Here is a 23,097-nt window from a genome sequence, read left to right on the forward strand (position 1 = left end):
ACTCTAACTCCAGACAGGAAGCTGCCACTGGAGGAGGCCAAGTCTGCATGCAGACTCCCTCCTCGAAGGAAACATGTTGGCAATCATGGGCAGGGGCTGAGTTACGTCTGTGGTGACTGGCAATGTTGGAGGAGACGTCGCGCAAGATTTCCTCACACCTTATCCTCTTTTTCCCTTCTTAATTTTATCTCACCCTACACATTCTGCATGACAAACTGCAGATGCTTTCACCTGCCACTTCTCTCTCTGCTCTCTCTTCACACTAAAAGTTAACCCTTGTTAGCCTTTCATTTCATTTCATTTCAGGTGCTGAAGATGTGGAGATACCTTAAGGAAGAGAAGGTCAGCCTTCCTAATGATGCAGTGTCACTGGATCTCACCCTCACAAGTTCTTTATTTGGTTTTGGTATTTATCTTTGTAGTGAAGTGAGGACAAGACCAATAAGGTTGGACTGAACAAAAGCAATTGGATGGTGGAAGTAAGGATGATGGTAAGGATTATAGGAGTGTTGATATATGGCGGATGGGAGGGATGATTTAGATAAAGCGCTCTTCGATGAGCTGCTCTCTGACAGCTCTATCAGCTAGGGGCATTGGCAGTCGATGCTGTTCCACTCTTTCTCCTCTTCATGCCTCTCCTCCTGTTCCTACTGAACTTCTCATTACACAGATGGTGATGCTGGCTGGTCCCTCATGATGGCAAAGTTGTGGAGCATGCAGCAGATGACCACAAATTTGAATACCCCTCAAGGGTGTACTACAAAGTTTCTCCAGAACAGTCCAGGCAGCTTGAGCACACTGATTGTTTGCTTGATCACATTTCTTCTGGCAGCTTGGTTCTCATTGTAGGCCAGCTCTACAGCTGTGCCCAGGTTCCTGACAGGAATCAAGGTCTGAAGAGGATATCCTTTGCTGACCAGTATCCAAATTGTAACTTTGGTTGGAACAAAAGGAGGCACAGGGAACTGGCGCAGGATGAAAGAGTCATGATCGCTGCCAGGATATTGGACAGACTTGAATAATGTGCTGCCTATGCTCGCAAACCAGCTGGACATTGAGGGAGTGGATTCCCTTATGATTAATAAAGATGTTAGGCTGATGATAGAGAGCATGCAAGGCAATGTGGGTGCAGTCCATGTCGCCTTGTACCTTGGGGATGCCTGTCATGCAGGTGAAGCCGAGTGCTCACTCATCCTGCTTCACTCGGTTCATGGGGAATGAGATGTAGGTGTTTCTCCTGATATAGAGAGCCTCAGTGACCTTGATACAGTGGTGAACTGCGAATTGAGAGATGTCATTTATGTCACCTGCTGCAACCTGAAAGAGCCCGTGGCATAAAAGCTTAGGGCCACAATGAATTTGACAGCCACAGGCAGTGCTGTCCATACCCTGGTGCGAGGCTCAAATTGTGGCTTCAGCAGGTGACATAGCTCAACGGCCGCCTCCATTGTGAAGCGAAGGCACCGGAGACATTGCTGCTCAGTAAAGTTCATCTAGGAGAAGTGCTCCCCTGAATACCCGCTGTGGATATGGCCTCCTGCACAATGCCCTCCTCCTCCTCCTTCTTGTGGCAGCTGCTCCTGCTCTATGCCGTCTTCCTCGCTGCTCCACCTCCTCCTCCAGCCCTGAAGGCAGCTCAATGAGACCACCCATGATTGCACTCAATCTATTTATGAAGCAGACAACAACAGTACAATACCAGCAATATCTTGTTCTTTGCAGACAAAGTAAACTTTCCAGAGTGATAAAACACACCAAAAAATGGCCAGAAGTTAACCAGCATGAAATGACAAGCCAACATCTAACCTTGTCCGTTCTGCATGATCCCTTTTAATAGCACTGGTGTGGTGTCCTTCCTGCCGGTTAGCACAGCGTTGCTGGGCGAGCTCAGCAGGTGGAAAATTAGGCGCTGGGGCACACCAAAATCGGAAAAGCTAATAAGGTATTCATTACTTTAAATACTTCTGGCGTGAGCTCCTGACGCCAATTGAGAAGCCTGATCTAATAAGGCAGGTGGTGCACTTCCGGCTGGACAAGGACCACTCTAAAGTAAAAATACTCAATTGGAGGAGGATCAATTGGAAACAAAGGGCGCTAAATTGGGCTGTGCGCTAATCCCGAACGCTGGAAGTATGTAAACTAGGGAGAAATGGCTGCAATCTGTGTACAACACTGATTTAAAGTGATACACACAATTTTGGACCTTAACGCTCAACTAAATGCACAGTTTTATCCCCGACCATCTAAACGTTTCTTACAGTGCCTGAAGGACCCCCCAACCAGCGCTATTTAAAGGGCCATGCAGGTGTTGCAGGTTAGTTGCTGGATTATAGCTTCTGGTTGCTGGAGGAGTAGCAAGTGTTTTTTAAAGCTCCCTATTCTTATTGAGAGTTCCTACACTACTTTTGATAGTGCTTTGGCAGGTATTGCCTTACGGGTCGGAAAGTTACAACCCTGGTGGAACAACATTCCTGACAACCATGGGTGGTATGCTCGTCCTCATCTGACTCCTCTGCAGCAGAACTAGTGAGCGACCTAGCCCTCCAGCGAGCTGGCACCTGTGGTATCCGTTCCCTCCGCCCCGGCTCCTGCACACTTGTGCTCGGTGTCTCACCACGTGCAGATCCCTCCTCTAACCTAACCTCTAAAGTGTCAGTCTCTGAGCTGGTGGAAGCAAGTGTCAGGTCGCGTGACGGTGTGGCTTCAGTGTCCTCCTCCTCCTCGGGTGCCGCCAAGCATTCTTGGGTATCTGTAATGACAAAGGGAAACGGGTTGAGTTGTGGAGTGGGGAGACGAGCAAGTAAGAGGTGCGTGCTGGCAGCGTGTGCAGCACGTGAGTTAGAAAAGATTATAGGAGGAGGGAGATGTGGAAAAGGAGAAGGATCATTAGATATGCAAAGACCCTCTTGACCGGGACCTCCAGCACGGCACGTTGTAATGGCTGCAGCGACGGCCCGCCCAATAATCCGCAACACCGTCTCCTCTAGGGGAGTGAGGACATGTAGACGTGCCCGTCCAGCCTCAGGTCCCTCCTGATGGCGGGTGTTATATGCCACCTTCTCCTGCAAGAAGAGGACATTGTGTCAGTGAGTGTCCTACAAGGTGTGTGGGTGATGTGCCTGTCATGGTCGAATAGCTGCCAGTTTGTGTGACTTGAGTGGTGGCTGTGTGGCCTGCAAGTGTGGTATTATGTGCGGGTGAGATGCAGCATTGTGTATGGATGGCAGTGTTTGTTGGTGGGTGGGTGGGTGACGGGAGGTGTCGTGCATGGAGTATTGGTGCAGTTGGTAGGATGTGCCACTTGACACTTGCATTCACTCATCTTGACCACTCGTGTCAAATCATTAAATTTCTTGCGGCACGTGCGTGGTGCAATGCTCCTCGCATTCACCTCCTGTGCCACGGCCTGCTAATGCCTACGCAGTTGTAGTCTAGGCGGTCTCCGGCCACCCTGAAGGTACACGGTTGCCCTCCTCTGGTCCACAACTTCCACCAGGGCCTCCAGAGCATCGTCCGAGAATCTTGGTGCCCGCTTTCTTGTTGGTGCAGCTACTCGTGATGCCATTCTCCCTTCTCCTTCTTGGCTGTGTATCCGCCATTGGAAATGTGCCTGCAACTTTAAGGCAGCTGATGACGTGCGCTGTCCACGCCCCATTTCCAATTTCCTCAATCTCCGTGCAGCCTCTAAGCAGTGAGGGTTGCGCTTGCTGCACGGAGTTTTCAGGGTAAGTAGCAGGCAGCACGAGGTTCACGTGCTGCCTGCGTAGGGTCCGATGGGCGCAGGGTGGTAGCGCATCAAGCTACCATCGCCCAGAACGGACCCTTATCCAATTTTTCCTCAAAAGATTGGCAGGCAAAACCGTAATTGAACAATAGGCGGCCTTTAAAGAGGAGATGGTTCGGGTACAGTCTAGGTACATTCCCACGAGGGAGAAAAGTAGGGGAACTAAAGCCAGAGCTCCCTGGATGACAAAAGAGATAGAGAGTAAGACGAAGCAGAAAAAAGGGGCGTATGACAGATGTCAGGTTGATAATACAACTGAAAGTCAGGCTGAATATAGAAAGTTCAGAGGGGAAGCAAAAAAGGAAATAAGAGGGGCAAAGAGAGAGTATGAGAATAGACTGGCAGCTAACATAAAAGGGAATCCAAAAGTCTTCTATCGGCATGTAAACAGTGAACGGGTAGTAAGAGGAAGGGTGGGACCGATTAGGGACCAAAAAGGAGATCTATGCTTGGAGGCAGAGGGCATGGCTGAGGTACTAAATGAGTACTTTGCATCTGTCTTTATCAAGGAAGAAGAAGCTGGCAAAGTTACAGTAAAAGAGGTAGTTGAGGTATTGGATGGGCTAAAAATTGATAAAGGAGGCACTAGAAAGGCTAGCTGTACTTAAAATAGATAAGTCACTCGGTCCAGATGGGATGCATCCTAAGTTGCTGAGGGAAGTAAGGGTGGAAATTGCAGAGGTACTGGCCATAATCTTCTAATCATCCTTAGATACGGGGGTGGAGAATTGCAGTTCCTTGTTTAAAAAAGGGTGCCAGGATAAACCCAGCAACTACAGGCCAGTCAGTTTAACCTCGGTCGGGGGGAAACTTTTAGAAACGATAATCCGGGACAAAATTAACAGTCATTTGGACAAGTGGGGATTAATTAAGGAAAGCCAGCATGAATTTGTTAAAGGCAAATCGTGTTTAACTAATTTGATTGAATTTTTTTGATGAGGTAACAGAGAGGTTGTTGAGGGCAATGCGGTTGATGTGTGTATATGGACTTTCAACAGGCGTTTGAAGAATGTCGCTTAATAGGCTTGTCATCAAAGTTGGAGCCCATGGAATAAAAGGGGCAGTGGCAGCATGAATATGAAATTGGCTAAGTAACAGGAAACAGAGTAGTGGTGAATGGTTGTTTTTCAGACTGGAGGGAGCTATACAGTAGTGTTTCCCAGGGATCGGTACGAGGGCCATTGCTTGATGTATATTAATAACTTGAACTTTGGTGTACAAGGCACAATTTCAAAATTTGCAGATGACACAAAACTTGGAAGGGTAGTGAACAGTGAGGATGATAGTGATAGCCTTCAAGAGAACGTAGACAGGCTGGTGGAATGGGCGGAATTCCGACCAGGCGTGAATCGGAAGCCATGGGAAATCTGCCTAGGTAAGTTGAAAATCGTTTTAATTACCTAATATGTAAAAAATAAAGTACCTTAAGTACTTCAATGAGGTACATTTGCTTCTTTAAATATCGTCCCAATGGCTTTAATTGCCGGCAGGACTTCCGGGTTCGGGAACGGCGTGCGCACCCAGATGCGTCTTTGTGAAACGCAGAAGTCAGCCTGTTGGAGCCGGGTTTGTTTCTCGCTTCTTATTTCCCTGATTTTCGTAGCCCCCCCGACCCCGCACTTCCAAATTAAAATTGAGCCCTATGTGCGTTCATTTCCTGCCTACTATTCTAGATGCTTAAGAGGCCGTTTAGCGCTCAAAAAACGGTCACAATGCCATCAAATTTCTAAGCTATACAGCTTCATTTTGTACTGGCAGGAACAATAGCAGCAAAAATATCAGATTTCTAATTTCTCTCCAATATCAACTACCAGTGGTGAGGTGATCTTGCCAGGGCTTGGGGTTGAATAGGTGATGTTGTTGACCCATTACCCTGTTTTCCCATTTAGCCAATATTGTTGTCAGAAGAGCTAAGAATAAATAAAAGCCGATGAAATCACTGGTTCCACTGAAAATTGTTTTACCTCTGAGAATGGAATCTGAGAGTGACATTTTTTCCCTCCTTTAAGTAAACTTGCTTTTAAAAAAAAGAACATTAGATGCTCGGAACTAGAAAAAGCTAATAAATTTTTCTGCTAATGCTGTCATTTAAGTCATTGTGTTGAATCCACTCAGATCATTTCTATCTCCCTTCTACTTATGTAATAAACCTCTATCTCTCTACTCCCGGTTAAATTGGAATTTGTCTATTTCTGTTTTGGATGCTTCAACCAAATCCACATACACAGCACTAGGTGGCAGTCACATTTCTAAATGTAAAATAGTCACATTTTTGCATAAATTTAGTTTGCAATTACCTGGTAAAGGTAAATTTGGTGCTCCAATACTCCCAACGAGGAGCCACACTTGAAGGGACCATTTGAAGGGACCACAGTTCAAAGATAGCACTACAAAACTAAAGCTTTGATTATCCAACAGGCTACACCCATCTGGGTGTAGCTCCTCATTGGGAGTGCAGGAACACTTAATTCACGCAGTAATCATGTCCCGTAGTTCTTATCTCTTGATTCTGCACAAAGAACATTGACCTATATCAATATAATATTCATAATTTTGACTATAGTCATAATTTCAAAAGTGAGATTAGTTCTTGTCCCTAGCAATTTTCTTCCAAATAAAATAGCTACCTTAGCCTGTCATCAGAGCTCATATATTTAAGAAACTTCATTGGCCTTTCCTGAATCTCTTCAAATGTTTTAACAATTTTTATGTTAGGATAAACAAACTGGACATAATGCCCCAAGCGATGAAAAGGAACCCCACATCATTCCCACTCACCAAAAAGAAGACATCAGAAAGATGAACGGAAACCACCAGTAATTGATATGTAAATGGTGGAAAATCCAATTGGCTATGTGTAATACCATGCAGAATTGTTGTCCATTTAGTGGTATGGACACATGCCCACCTAGTACTGGGTTGAAACTGCCTAAACTCATTTACTTAGGATCCTTAATATAAGCAAAGAAGAAACTTTCATCTTGTTAATATGGCATGGACACTAATCTAGGTGAAAGGACATTATGCCAACCCACTCCACTACCCAGTTCTCCAAATCAGAAATATTTAAAATATTCTTTGGTACTGAACCTAACAAATTTCCTTAAGTACCTTCAGGGACACCAAATCTAGATTGTTGTCGCTTTGCTTCATCTGAATCCTTGTGTAGTAGGTTTCCATCCACTGCAAAGTGAATAGCCAACTGGCTAATCAATGGGACCTGTTTGTAAGCTCTTTCCTTTGATGTAAAAGAAAGTGGTGAGTTAAGAATTCATCTAACTGGTAAGTTTTTTTTTCAAAGAAAAAAATTCCTTTATGAACAATTTGGAACAATTTCACTACAAATACTGAACAGTGGAAATTTCTCCAAAAGTAGATATACTTGTTATTGAAATTATACTAATAAATAAAATCAAAACTACCAAAAAGAAAACAAAAACAATCTACAAACTTGAACAAGAAACATTGTCAAAACTCAGATGTAGATAAGAAAAACTAAATAGTGTCTAAATAGTCAATTCCTTTTCACTGATGAATAGTCTAAAATCACTTTACACATCATTAGGCAACTTCAGTTCAAATTAAAGATTAAAGAAATGATTGAAACTTGGATTTTTGATCCCTTTTGAAAAATTATCTAATTTATCTCTGTTATTCCCAGTACTTTTTTCTTGATTTTCAAGGGAAGGATATTCAAACTACAATATTAAATTAGGCCATTGATATTAAGGTTTCTTGAGAAGTTAAAGATTTCTTGCTGACCTTTGACAGGTCCAGCATAGTGGTTGAACTGTGCTTCCCTTGAGGTTTTTTTTCACAAATGCAAGTTTTGATGATTTAAAAGGAAGAATACATTTTCCATTACCCTTTAGAGATTCTATTTATAATTTTTTTTGTTCTACTAAAATACTTAGGACAGAGAACCTTCCAGCACCTAACCTGACATCTAGAATTTGTTATGGAATGAATAGTACACAGAATCCAAAATGCTAATGTGAAGCAGTGTGACATGTGGTCTAATAACATGCTACAACACTGAGCCACCAGAAGCTAACAGTGAGTGAACTCACTGTAACAAAATCCTGAGGTTATTATAATGTATAAATGTTAATTCAGCCTTTTTCTGCCAATAAATTATCTCCATATGGCTAGTGAAACCAAAACTATGATTACTACTTTAAGGCTTGAAAATTCTCATTATTAGATTCAAGGTAGGTACTAAATAATAGTTTCTAGCATCTGCATTGAAGTAAAATTGGTTGTAATCACTTCTGCTACCTTTTAATATTTGCAATATCATCAATAATGCCCATTATTCAGTCTGAGGTATTTGGTTTGCTTTTTTGTGTTACCAATAAAAGGTGTGCCAGTAAATGAATGAATGAAAGAAAGAAAGAAAGAAAGAAAGACTGACTTGCATTTATATAGTGCTTTTCACAACCTCAGGATACCCCAATGTGTTTACAGCCAATGAAGTACTTTTAAAGTGTAGTCACAGTGGTAATGTAGGAAACACGGCAGCCAATTCACAATGACAATCACAAATAGCAATGAAAATAAATGACCACCTGTTTTAGGTGTTGGTTGAGGGATAAATGTTAGCCAGATCACTGGGAGAACTTCCTCGCTTTTCTTCGAATAGTGCCGTGTGATCTTTTACATCCACCAAAGAGGGCAGATGGAGCCTCAGTTTAATGCCTCATCTGAAAGACGACACCTCTGACAGTGCAGTGCTCTCTCAGTACTGCACAGAAGTGCCAGCCTAGATTATGTGCTCAAGTCTTGCTCTAGGGCTTGAACCCACAAGCTTCTGACTCAGAGGCAAGAGTGCTGCCACTGAGCCAATCTTAGGAAGGTAGAGTTTAAGATTTTGAGAAACAAGAGTTGAGTATTTCAAAATGGTAGAGAAGCATTCAAAATGGTAGAGGTGAATTCAAACTTAACCTCTGGTTAAAGGGAAAAGGGATTTTTTTTCTGAGAAGACTACAAATAGTTGGAATAGTTATTTCAACTAATAAGGCAATGCCAGAGAATAAGGGGCTTTATTTTTCTCTATTCTTAAACTTATTGATGACCCATTAACAAAATAGTGACTTTGTGAAGTATGATTTTGTTAACTGAACAGAAAAAATAGCCAATTATAGCACAATTTTAAAAATAATCCTTAAACACTTTTTAAATAACTAAGAAGCCACTTAACATATAAAAGATGAAAGATTTGTTAATCTGACTGTGGAATATACAACACTTTCATGAAATGACTGAACAGAATTTGAGAAATTTGCAATTTTCCCACAAGCCCTGCACGTTATCAGCACTATTTGGTTTATTAAAATGTAGCACCTAGTAATTCATTGCCTCCTCTTTAAGCATTTCTAGTTGTTTCCCAATTTCAATGCAACATATTTTTAGAAGTATGAATTTCACATGTATGAAGTATGAAATGTAAAACATAAGATAGATGACTGGTTAGCTAATTCTTGGATAAACATTATCTGAATTTAACTAAATTAGTAAGTATGGAGATATGTATATTTCTAAATACTGGTAAGTTTAACAATTTTAACTAAAAGCTTACATTTTCTTCCATCCACCAACCTTCTCCCCCCAAAAAATGATATAGAATAAAATCAGCATTATTTCACTTTTGTATATTCTTGTCTTCTAAAAAAAATGAAAGTAACTTTTGAAACTTTATAGAAAAACAATTACACAAGTTGAGAACCCACGAAGTGATCAAACCTGTACCTGCTATATTAGTCTGTTAGAAATAGTATCACTCCATCAGCGAAACAAATGTCTCACATGCACCCAGTAATTGACTCTCATAAAATGTCATACACAATGTTTTATAACAGGCACCACCCACTCAACTTATATCAAAGTATCATTCTGTTAGTATAATACACTGGATTTGAGCTCAGTTCCTAGTAATCATTCGCCGGATCTTTCAATTACAGCAGGGGCGTAAAACGGACATATCAGATCGGCCGCCATTAGACACCCACTGAATGGAAAGGAAAATCGGAAGGGGTGTATAACGAGCGGTTGATCCAATATGCCCGGCTTACACCCCGCTGAAATGGAAAGTTCCTCCCATTGTGTCTGTCTATATAGGAATGTCAATCGAGTTGTATGCCCATGTCCACTTATTAATATATTAAAGTATTATATCCTGATATTAATTCATCACTTCATTTATTTATTACTGGATTTTCCATGGCTTTTGTCATTGTAATTCAGAGGTCTCTCTTTTGCTTATCTCTGTTGTGTTCATGTTGCTGTTTTTGTCTCTTTAAGTTTCTTATCTTCTGCTTCTTTGTCTCTGATTTTGTTCTTTACTTCTTTCCTTCTGGGTAGGAGGTGGTGAGCAACATAGTGGGGAGGGGAACTGATAAGGTTCACAAGTCAAACGTTCTAATTATGGGAGCGCGGAAAATAGGTGCAGTGTGCTCAGCTTCCGCCGGTCGCCTTATTGCATCTTTGCCTGCTAATCACTGCAAACCTTGTGTCTTTAAATCTCACTCCTCAGCCCCTATTGGCTTACCACTGACATGTGATTTGCTCATTCCCCTCAGTTCTTACCCTATCAACCTGAACATCCCCCCCATCAAGTGAACTTCAACTATTACTGCCCTCTGATCCACTATTATTTCATTCCTTCCACCTTCTCCTTACCCCCTCATGTCTCAGCGTTCTTCCCCTCCCATCCCTCTCTCACCCCAAATCTCTATTATCTTCCTACTTCCTCCCATCACTCCCTATCCTCTTCACACTTCCTGTTTCTCCCCTGATCACCTATCCCCTTAGGCAAAGCCAATTTTCCAGCACTTAGCTTGGAACTGGTCATTTGTTTTTTAAAGCACTTACGGTGCTAACAGAGCAAATCGCTAACATCCAAGTTAGTTCTGGGAAACTGGTGAAGAAGGTAGAGGGAGGTGACTGGGAGGGCTGGCACCAGAGCAGATTATACAGAGGCCCAAGGCCAGAGCAGGGAGTTACAAATAGGGACGATGGGTACTTCCTGCAATTTCTGACAAATTAAAAAAATAAATATATGGGAAGCTGAGCATGGGGCCTAAGTGAAGAGCTGCAGAAACAAGAAACTAACGGGTATAAATTCGTTAGCAGCACTAGGCCAGCACAAACTGGGTGGACGGAGTAATCCCTGTGCCCCAACAGATAGGCCCGTGGCCCAATTGGTATTGGTCCTCGGGCCTCATTTTAATAAGTCCAGCGAGCTGTACCCCGCTTCCCTGGGCAGCTCACTGGTGATGTGGAGGACAATTTAGGGCCGCTGCAATGCCACAACAGCCCTCAGGTAAGTCCTGGGAGGGATACTGGAGAACAGAATGGGGGCCAGTCGTGGCCTTCAGAAGTGCTGTGCTCCCCCCGACTCCACAGAAAGGTAAGTTTAAAAATTCAACTTACCTTTTTGATGGCAGCTGCCAGTGGTCCCTTCAAAGACCACTGTCTAGGCCACACGTTGAACCAAGAAACTGGGCTCCAACAGATTTCCAGAAAGGTCCTTAAATAGGCAGTAGGCCCCTCATTTACATAATCAACATATTAGAATAGTCTGGTTCATCTCAAGTGGCTAGGGAGGGGAATGGGATCAGTGGCAAGAGTACGGGGTTTGTGGCAGGGGCCGAAGACGGTGGCTTCGGTCTTCCCAATGTTTAATTGGAGGAAATTGAGGCTCATCCAAGACTGAATGTCGGATAGGCAGTCTGACAGCACATAGATAGTGGAGGGGTTGTGACTGGTGGTGGAGAGGTTGAGCTGGATGTCGTCAGCGTACATAACAAAGCTAACCTCATGTCTTCAGATGATATCACCAAGGGGCAGCATGTAGTTGAGAAAGATCCTAGGGAACAGTGCAAGGGCATTGCTGGGATCCTCTGGTTACTACTTGATAGGTAAGAATGGAATCAAGCGAAAGCAATCCCACTGAGCTGGACAATACAGGAGGATTGTGTGGACAGTGTCAAATGCTGCAGGGGCAGAGAAGGATAAGGAAGAAAAATGCACTACGATCACAGTCACAGAAGATGTAATTTGTGACTTTGATTAGGGCCATTTCCGTGCTGTGGTGGGGCAGAAAACTGATTGGAGAGAGTCAATCATGGAGATGCAGGAAAGCTGGGCATGGATTTGGGAGGAGATATCATGTTCAAGGACTTTGGAGAGGAAAGGGAAATGCACACTATTTTTTTCAGAATATTTTATCAGTGAGACAGAGTATTATTTGACCATATGGTACCTTTAGAGTTTCCAATCAAACTGTGGATATCAGACCTCGATGGAATTTTCTGCCAAATACCTCAGAACATACACAAATGTAGATTTATTGTTACACCAAATATGATATTTATAGAATTATATCACTCACTTTAAAGCTGAATCTCACAATGTTTTGTGGAGCATGGGGGTTGTTGGCTGTAAGAACACGAGTAATTTCTTCCTTCAATTCCTAAAGGATAACCAGAAGGTGTATAGTTAAAATTTAAATATAAAGCAAAATTCACTGATCCCACACTCCCAGAAATCTTGCATCTCAGATGCTGATACCTTCCTGAGGTGCTCACTTAGACTGAATTTGATAATGTGCAACCCTGTGTCCTGCTCAACCCTGAGATGATCTTCAAATTCTAAACCTTGCCAAGTCTACTTACTTTCACATCTAAAATATTACCCATCAAAGCTTCTACCTGACCTCCACTACCACTGAAATTCTCATCCACACCCCTAGGCTTGGTTTCTTAAATTCCTTCCTCAATATGTAACTGGTAGAATAGATAAAGGAGAACCAGTGGATGTGTTTTTTTGGATTTTCAGAAGGCTTTTGTTAAAGTCCCACATAAGAGGTTAGTGTGCAAAATTGAAGCACATGGAATTGGTGATAATATACTGGCATGGATTGAAAATTGGCTAACAGACAGGAAACAGAGAGTAGGAATGAATGGGTCTTTTTCAGGGTGGCAGGTGGTGACTAGTGGGGTGCCGCAGGGATCAGCTATTCACAGTATATATCAATGATTTGGATGAGGGAACCAAATGTAATATTTCCAAGTTTGCTGACAACACAAAACTAGGTGGGATTGTGAGTTGTGAGGAGGGTGCAAAGAGGCTTCAAGGTGATTTAGACAAGTTGAGTGAGTGGGCAAATACATGGCAGATGCAGTTTAACATGGATAAATGTGAAGTTATCCACTTCGGAAGGAAAAACAGAAAGGCAGAGTATTATTTAAATGGTGATAGATTGGGGAATGTTGACATACAAAGGGACCTGGGTGTCCATGTACACCAGTCACTGAAAGCAAACATGCAGGTGCAGCAAGCAGTTAGGAAGGGAAACGGTATGTTGGCCTTCATTGCAAGAGGATTTGAGTATAGGAGCAAGGATATCTTACAAGGATGTTATGCAGGGCCTTGGTGAGACCACACCTGAAGTATTGTGTGCAGTTTTGGTCTCCTTACCTAAGAAAGTATATACTTGCCATAGAGGGAGTGCAGCGAAGGTTCACCAGACTGATCCCTGGGATGGCAGGACTGTCATATGAGGAGAGATTGGGTCGACTTGGCCTGTATTCACTCGAGTTTAGAAGAATGAGAGGGGATCTCATTGAAACATATAAAATTCTGACAGGGCTAGACAGACTGGATGCAGGGAGGATGTTTCCCCTGGCTGAGGGGTCCAGAACGAGGGTCACAGTCTCAGGATACAGGGTAGGACATTTAGGACTGAGATGAGGAGAAATTTCTTCACTCAGAGGGTGGTGAACCTGTGGAATTCTCTACCACAGAAGGCTGTGGAAACCAAGTCACTGAATATATTTAAGAAGGAGCTCGACAGATTTCTAGACACAAAAGGCATCAAGGGGTATGGGGAGAGAGCGGGAATATGGTATTGAGATAGAGGATCATCCATGATCATATTGAATGGCGGAGCAGGCTCGAAGGGCCGAATGGCCTACTCCTGCTCCTATTTTCTATGTTTCTATGTTTCTAATAATTTCTGCAGCTCTATCATACATAAATTCCAACTCATTCAGAACGTCTATTTTGTATTAATTCCCATGCACTACTAGCTCCTTGCGTGCCAACATACTGATTTCAAAATCCTTGCTTTCATCATCCAATGTATTTGTAGCCTTGCCCCACCCTAATTATGCAATCTTTCTGAGTCCTATGTCCCAACACACACTCTCCATTGTTCTGACTCGTGTCTACTATTCCTCCTGCCCCTCCTTCTGCTCCATCAGTGGCACAGCCTTCAACCACCCTGCCCCTGCACTCTGCAATTCTCTCCCTAACCCTCTTTCAAAACTTGCCTCTTCAACTATGTTTCATTTCCTTTTATAAAATTAGGCCAATGTTCACATTCTCAATCAGTGTCCTGAGACCTTACATAGATATAGGTGTCTATGGATAATGGACAGCAACACAATTAGGATTCACTGTCAAGGATCACAAATTCATATATGAAGACTAGCCACTTAGGAGAGTTATAAGAATGTTCAAATCCTGGCCAATGCCGAACTAGCCGATCTCACAACTGGGTAGTAATCAGAGGCGACTACAACTGGCCTCCACATCCCTAGTCCAGGGAGAAACAATCTAAATTTTCTAACAATTGACTATGAATATGCAGTACATCTAGCCCAATATTTGGGCAGAGATTCCTGTTGGTAGTGGGTGTCTGTGGATACTCATTAAGGTCAGAAACTTAACTGGACCAGCCATATAAATACTGTGGCTACAAGAGCAGGTCAGAGGCTGGGTATTCTGCGGCGAGTGACTCACCTCCTGACTCCCCAGAGCCTTTCCACCATCTACAAGGCACAAGTCAGGAGTGTGATGGAATACTCTCCACTTGCCTGGATGAGTGCAGCTCCAACAACACTTAAGAAGCTCGACAACATCCAGGACAAAGCATCCCGCTTGATTGGCACTCCATCCACCACCCTAAACATTCACTCCCTTCACCACCGGCGCACAGTGGCTGCAGTGTGTACCATCCACAGAATGCACTGCAGCAACTCGCCAAGGCTTCTTCGACTGCACTACCCAAACCCGCGACCTCTACCACCTAGAAGGACAAGAGCAGCAGGCATATGGGAACAACACCACCTGCACGTTCCCCTCCAAGTCACACACCATCCCGAAATGAAAATATATCGCCATTCCTTCATCGTCGCTGGGTCAAAATCCTGGAACTCCCTTCCTAACAGCACTGTGGGAGAACCTTCACCACATGGACTGCAGCAGTTCAAGAAGGCGGTTCACCACCACCTTCTCAAGGGCAATTAGTGATGGGCAATAAATGCTGGCCTTGCCAGCGACGCCCACATCCCATGAACGAATAAAAAAAAAGCCCTCACTGTGATGGTTCGCATGGTTGAACAGTGCACCAAAAATCAATGTCTACTATCACAAATTTATAAATGAAGAAAAGCCATTTGGGAGAGATACAAAAATACTGCTAATGCCTATGGAATTATACCCAGCAAGGGTTGCTGTTTTCAGAAAAAAAGGGATAAAGGGGAGAAAAAAGTGAAGATTGGAGGGGGTAGAAATTCTTCCTAACTGTGTACCCTTCAGCTTAAAGAATATATAAACACAGCAAGAGTTACAGTCCATAACAAAGATTTAAAACCTATAGCAAGTAAGTTATTAGAATATAAATGTAATATTTAAATCATATATTTTAAGGAAAGATAAAAGGTTTTGCACAATTTTGGATCAGCATATGCTCCAATTTTCTGTAGAATATATATTTAAATTACACCGTAAGATGTTACTTACTAGTTCAGTAAGTTCCAGCTGATCAGCAGGTTTGCTAAGTGTCTTTCCCATGTTCCAGTCATCACCTCCATCTCCCATCTCAGTTCCATCATCATCATCCTGTTACAGAATGACATGTTTTTAATTCAATGAGAAATGCTCATGCAATTTTTAGAAACGTTGAGTGATATGGCTCTATCAGCAAACTCAGAAACTCTGAGAATATACGCAGTGTCATAACAAAGTTCCTTCTAAAGATGTGCACTACGATTCAAGTATTTATCCAGCAATTTTCCAAACTACAGCCTCAAATAGACAATACAACCTTCAAAATACACTAACCACATGACATTGCAACATGTTTCACACCACAGCCTCTAACTGAAACAATAACTTGTGTTTGTATATCATCTTTAATGTAGAAAAACATCCCAAGGAGCTTCATTGGGGAGATGCACAAGAGGCCAGATTCAGAGGAACAGGGAGATCGGGGGCACTGTAGCACTGGAAGAGTTTACAGAAGTAGGGATCACGTTTCTGGTGGTGGCATGGCTCTCATTGGCCAGCTCTGCAATTGTGCCCCGGTTCCTGACAGGATTTGTGAGCCATGTCTGGAGGAAATAGCCCATCTCATCCAGTAGCCAGTCTGTAACTTGACAGCCTGGCGGCACAGAGGACTGGCGCAGGATGAATGAGTTATGACTGCCACCAGGATACTGGGTACAGACCTGTATGAAGCACTGCGTGTTTCTGCAAACCAGCTGAATGTTGAGGGAGTGGAATCCCTTATGATTGATAAAGATGCTAGGCTGGTGATGGGGAGCACAAAAGGCAATGTGAATGCAGCCTATGGCACCATGCACCCTGGGAAGCCGGTCATGCAGGCGAAGCCTCGTGCTCTCTCGTCCTGCTTCGCTTTGTCCACGGGGAGCGAGATGTAGGTGTTCCTATTGGTAATAGAGAGCCTTGGTAACCTCCCTGATACAGCAGTGGACAGCGAACTGCGCTATGTCGTTGATATCACCTGCTGCATCCTTAAAGGGGCCTGTGACATAAAAACTAAGGGCCATAGTGACCTTGACAGCCACAGGCAGTGTTGTCCATGCCCTGGTGTGAGGCTCGAGTTGCAGCAGCTGCAAGTGACATAGCTCAGTGGCAGCTTCCTTTGTGAAGCGAAGGCGCCTTATACATTGTTCCTCCAAAAGTTGAAATAGGAGAAGTTCCGCTGTGGGCATGGCCTCCTGCACAATGCCCTCCTCCTCTTCCCTCTTGTTGCAGCTGCTCCTGCTCTCTTTTGTCTTCTTTGCTGCTCCCCCTCCTCCTCCAGCACCAAAGGCCACTCATGACTGCAGTCAAATTGTTTATAAGCCAGCGAACAACAGTGCAACATCAGCAAAATCTTCTTCTCAGCAGTCAAAATGAACTTTTGAGTAAGATAACAGACCAAAAAATGCTCAGAAGTCAGCAGCCTGAAATGACAAAGCAGTAACTAACCTGTAAGTACTGCATGATCCTTTTATATAGCGCTGGTGAAGGGTCCTTCCTGCCTGTTAGCGCCAGAAGTTGCTGGGCGAGTTTAACACGTGGTGAAGCAGGCTCTAGGGCAGCCCAATCTCATAAAAGAGTCCTACAACAATCGTAGGACCCTTAATTACATACGATATTCAGTATTTTCCATAGTTCTGGCATGCACTCTGAACACTACGGATCCAATATAGGGGGCGGCGCACTTCCAACTCGTAATGAACCCGCGCTTCCTGTCTGCCATATTGGATGCATTTACACCCATTTAGCAACTGAAAAGCAGGTGCAGCACGATCAAATTCCTAGGCCTTTACCTTTCACAAGTCATCTCTGTTTCCTATTTTTAATCAGTTTCTTATCTAGTCCTATGTTCTATCATATAATATAGTTTCCAAATAATAGCAGCTGCACTGTAAGGTTATTCGCCATCTACACAGGTGATATTAAATTGTTCATTTCCAAATAAACTAAATTATCAATGAAACCTCCTTACCTTCTTGGACTTTTTTGATATAGCTTTAGCAGATTGTACAGCAGCCGGGCCAGCAACCTATTAGGAAGATAGTATAAATTATTGATATTAATATGAAATCACTGATTTCAAAAGTATAATTTCTTTTAAAATTCCGGATATTTCAAAGTTTACATTCAATAATAGAAGATAAATCAGCATGCTGACATGTCCATGACCAACCATCTCCTTCTCCTCCTCAAACTTTTCCAATTTACAAATTGCATATCCACCTCCCATTACCTGGCACAACAAACTAAAAGTAAAATCTCACAAACAAAAGAAATACATAAAGCAAACTAGAGTAAATCCCAATATCCTTGATTGGTGAGAACAGTCAAAATGAGCCCCAAATTAGGAGATTTCTTATTTCAGATGCTTATGTTGCAATTGTCAGGGGATATCATATATTATCTGAGTGTACCACCCAAAAAAAGTTGGAACAGCAACTGTGGAGAGAACAGACATGTTAACGTTTCAGGTATGGGCACTTCAGCATAAATGGAAGATATTACCAATGAACAGCATTTAAAAAGAAACAGAACAAGGGGAAAGAGCAGGGATAACACACATATAGCGACACGTACACAGACACATATGCATACACGCATACACACACACACACACAAACAAAATGATGTGTAAACTACTTAAGTGAAGAACAGGAGATGTTTAAATGGCAGGAGCGATGAGTGCTATAAGCACAAGACAATAGGAGGTAAAAAAATCAGAGAAATAACTTACATACATGAGACACAGGGAGTATTTGAATAGCTGGAAGAGGTAGGAAGAGGGAGGCTTAGGCAGGCAGAAAAGAAAGCATGAAAACTAGCAATGCAGAGCAGCATCCAGCAGTGGAAATTTATATACTGGATAACTTTGATGTAAAAGCAATCACTTTCAAAATTTTCTTTAACTTTGATGAGTTTAAAAAATATGTACACTTAGTTGACACATGGGGCATAATTTTAACATGTCAGCAGGAACTCAGCGTGGGCTGAATGGTCGCGTAGGAAACCCGGAAAAAATTTCTGTGCATCAGCTCGAGTGATTGCAACTAAATTAAAGGCCCTTAATGTAATTTCCAGGTTTCACATCCCCAAGCTGCACAGCGGGTGTACTGAGCACCCAAATGACATGCTGGGAACTGGAGTATTTAAAGGGCCATTGCAATCATGGATTTTGAGGAAGGAGGAATTTGCAGAGATGCAGCATCACAGGAGTAAGGCAGCACCCCGCTTTAACAACTCTTTTCTTGAGATGCTACTGGCTGGTGTGAGGAACAGGAGGGAGATACTATACCCGGCTGATCGGAGGAAGCGCCCTGCCTCTGCCACCAAGGAGGCCTGGCTGGAGGTGAAAGACATGCTGAGCAGCAGGAGCATGGTGGCAAGGTCGTGGGTACAGCGCAGGAAGTGCTTTAACGACCTAACCAGGTCAGGAAAAGTGAGTACAGTTACTGATTCACCTACATCCTGTGGTGCGCAATACCTCCTCTCTCACTCTGTCTTGCCAAGCTTACTCCATTACATCACTCCTCACACCCACTTAAGTCTCATTATCAACTTACCTTCACTTTCTGTGCACTTTCCATTTGTGAACCCACCACTCCCACTCACCCAATCCTGATGTAATGTGACGAATCTGTCTGATAGTCACCCTCTGATGCATCTGTTTCATTGGCAGCCTCACCCAAAGCAATGCATCCATCGGGTGATTATGTCACCTTCACTCACTTACACGTCTGTTCTTTCTCCCCTTGTAGAAGAGAGCGCAAAATGCACGGGAGAGGAGCAGGATTGGAGGGGGGCCACCACAAACAGTGCCCCTGACAGATGCAGAGAAGAAGGCGTTGGATCTCAGCTGCACGGTTGAATGCCTGGCCATCGGAGATGGTGAAACTGGCACCCCACAAACAGCTGGTAACAGAATTTTAACATCCTTCACACACTTCATGAATTGATGTTATCAATGATTGACCTGTTGCACATCTCAGTATGTTCACTGCAAACTAACTTTTGCGATGATTTTTAATATTGCTTTTTGTTCCCTTCCAGGACCTTCAAGGATTGATGAGGAGGCAGGCGCCATGGAAGCAGGCCATTCCTCAGAGGAGCTCCATTCTTCTCAGGGCGCACGGATGCTGAACCTCGGAGGCCATCATTGAGAACGAGAATGATAGAGGTACAGCTGTACCTTTGCGAGGTATTGGAAAACGTGCCTTGCACACTCTCCACAATAGCGGAGAGGAAAGGAGTCCACCTCGAGTATTAGTGGAATGGTGGCACAGGTAAGTGTGGGAATGTCTGCAATGGAGAGAATGGCAGCCTCCATTGAGCTTCAAGCACGGCTCTCAAATTAGTCCATTCAGGCCATGACAGCGGCCGTGCGGACTCTGAATGCCAACATGTCTGCCGCCTTTAACAGGCAGACAGATATTTTAGTTGTGGCCTTAGAACACATCACAGATCTGCTCCAAGCTGCTGTCCAGCAGAGTGGTAGGAATGATATGGCCCTGGCCCAGGAGAGGGATGATGGCGAAAGGGGACATGGAACTGGGGACTCCACTCAAAGCGCTCCCACGTCTCACCTATTGACCACCCCCCCCACCACCACCAAACCAGTACCCACAATGCTGCCTTCTCTTTGATGGCCAAATCTGCCTCTGCACAGATGCAGGTGGAGCAGTCTTCGTTGGGGCTCACACGGGCTCCAAAACCCAGAGATCGTAGGCCGAGAGCATCTCAGCAGTCAGGGCAGGGACCCGAGCAACCTGCCACTATCTCTGCTGAAGCTACAGAGGATGTACCAGATAGAAGCACTAGGAAGAAGAAGGTTTTGTAATCACCAAGGGTATGGACAAGGGTGTTTGACGCAATGTCAAGTTTTTCATTTATAATTGATTTTCTTACATGCACATTAAATGTTAGAATTGTCAGCACCACTGCCACGTCTTATCCATTCTTCAGTCCCTTTTGTGAAAGTGCCCTTTCATGTTTTTCGTCATGAACATGAAGACTTGATGCCACCCATTGGGCGCACTTACAATGGTGGCGGCAGTGGTTGTTCCAGGCAGTCTGAATAGTTCACTATCTTCAGTTTGCAGATCTCCCTGTGAGAACCTGTTAGATATGAGTGACTCCATGGCATCACGAGCAGCCATGTGCACCACTGTTCTGGCGTTGGGTTTACCATTTTCGTCGTCCACCTCCCAATCATCTTCTTCAATGTTGCCGGCAGATGAGGATGCTTCATGGGCACATTCGAGCTCCACCACCTGTAACCCTCTCTGCTGAGCAATGTTGTGCAGGACACAATACACCACTATTATACTGCACACCCTCACTCGTGAGTACTGAAAGGCTCCCCCAGATCGATCCAGGCACCTGAAGCGCATCTTCAGCATTCCTATGGCTTGTTCAGTGACAGACCTGGTGGTGATGTGACTGTGGTGCCTCGTTGGTGGGGTTTCTCACAGGTATCATGAGCCACGTCTGCAGGGGATATCCCTTGTCTCTTAAGCCATCCCTTAAGTCTGTCTTTTGCATGGAATAGGGCTGGGTGGTTGGACTCGCTCAAAATGAAGGAATCATGGCAGTTGCCTGGAAATTTTGGCACAAACCTGCAGAAACCTCCTCCAATGATCACAAACCATCTGCGCATCTGTCGATGAACAGTCCTGGCTCATATAGAGGTCCTCGGATTGCTACGTGTGTGCAATCAATTGCACCCTGCACCCATGGGAGGCCAGCCAGAGAACTGAAACCCACTGCCCTCTCAATCTGACTGATATCGTCGCAAGGAAAGATGATGTAGTCGGATGCCCTGGCAAACAAGCCATCCGTGACATGTCACATACACTGATGTGCAGATGACTTAGAGACCCTGGAGATGTCATTGTGGCACTTTGGAAGGATCCGGAGGCAAAGAAATTGAGGGCAGTGGTTACTTTGATTGCGACGAGCAATGCGTGGCCACCAGGTCCAGCTGGGAGCAGCTCTGCATGAAGGAGCCTGCAGATGTCTGAAACAACCTGGCGATTCAATCTGAGCCTGCATAGGCACTGCTCTTCGGAGAGGTCCAGGAAGCTCAGCCTCTGTCTGTAGACCCTCTCACATGGATATTGCCTCTGGCAACATCAGCCCCTTCATTGGTCCCCTCTCTGCTCTTCTGCAGGTCTTTGTGGCGCACCTCTGGCTTGTGCACCTGCAATTCTCAGAACGATATGCTGTGCCTGCTGTGGATAGTGATGTGCTTCCTCCTCAGATGTACTGCTGAATAAATCCACTGCGCCCTCCATGCTGATGTTGTCAGTTTGAGGGGGTCCAAAATGTAGGTAGATATGTCTGAACACAAGAATTCTGAGTGTGAAGAAAGAAATCTCAGTCTAAACACAAAGAACTCGCAGCCAAAGGTTTGTCTGAGAGAACTGAGTACCCTGCTGCAAAACTCACCATTTATTCACATGTGTCAATCACTGGTTTAAAGGTCCAAAGTGAGGCTCAGCTGCAACTCGCCTCCGTTTCCATGGAATGTTTCAGAGACCACGGGAGACATGTTCAGGAGAGGTTAAAATGATTTGTGTAACTCAATACACAAAATGTTAATCGCCTTAAGTGGTTTTAAATACCTAAATTAGCCCTCTAAATATGATCCCGCCAGCGGGACTTCTGGGCATCAGAAGCGCGCATGCATCCAAACGCATCAGGGTCAAACTTGTAAGTTGGCGGGTTGGAGCGGGATGCAGACCTGCTCCGAAAAATAGTATTTTCGCAGCCCACCCCACCCCCAACCCACCCGTCTTGGGGGTTAAAATTTACCCCATGGTCCTGGAAGTAAAACAATAGAGCATAAGAACATAAGAAATAGGAGCAGGAGTAGGCCATCCAGCCCCTCGAGCCTGCTCCGCCATTCAACAAGATCATGGCTGATCTTCTACCTCAATGCCATTTTCCTGCACTATGAGGCCTTTAATATCTAGAGATCTATCGATCTCTGTTTTGAATGTACTCAGTGACTGAGCCACCTCAGCCCTCTGGGGTAAAGAATTCCAAAGATTCACCACCCTCTGAGTGAAGAAATTTAGCCTCATCTAAGTCCTAAATGGCCTACCCCTTATTCTGAGAACGTGACCCTTGGTTCTAGACTCCCCAGCCAGGGGAAACATCCTCCCTGCATCTATCCTGTTGAGCCCTGTAAGAATTTTGTATGTTTCAATGAGATCACCTCTCATTCTTCTAAACTCTTGAGAATACACGCCTTGATTACTCAATCTCTCCTCATACAACAATTCCGCCATCCCAGGAATCAGTCTGGTGAACCTTCGTTGCACTCCCTCTATGGCAAGTATATCCTTTCTTGGGTAAGGAGACCAAAATTGTACACAACACTCCAGGTGCGGTCTCACCAAGGCCCCATATAATTGCAGTAAGACATCTTTACTCTGTACGCAAATCCTCTTGTAGTAAAGGCCAACATACCAATTGCCTTC

At 44.1% G+C, this 23,097-nt stretch overlaps 1 protein-coding gene across 1 annotated transcript in view; it reads right to left on the reverse strand.

The window, feature by feature from the left end:
- The window catches only part of dnai1.2 (dynein, axonemal, intermediate chain 1, paralog 2), a 240,567-nt gene that overhangs the window by 211,444 nt on the left and 6,026 nt on the right, over window positions 1-23,097 (reverse strand). Inside the window, exons 2-5 of the mRNA XM_067991157.1 lie at window positions 17,589-17,645; window positions 15,593-15,691; window positions 12,177-12,257; window positions 6,896-7,022 (exon numbers count right to left, since the gene is read on the reverse strand). Of these exons, the coding sequence (XP_067847258.1) occupies window positions 6,896-7,022; window positions 12,177-12,257; window positions 15,593-15,691; window positions 17,589-17,645 (364 nt within the window). The remainder of the gene's footprint in view (window positions 1-6,895; window positions 7,023-12,176; window positions 12,258-15,592; window positions 15,692-17,588; window positions 17,646-23,097) is intronic.

The sequence above is a fragment of the Heptranchias perlo genome, chromosome 1 (genome assembly GCF_035084215.1).
Source record: "Heptranchias perlo isolate sHepPer1 chromosome 1, sHepPer1.hap1, whole genome shotgun sequence".
NCBI lineage: Eukaryota > Metazoa > Chordata > Chondrichthyes > Hexanchiformes > Hexanchidae > Heptranchias > Heptranchias perlo.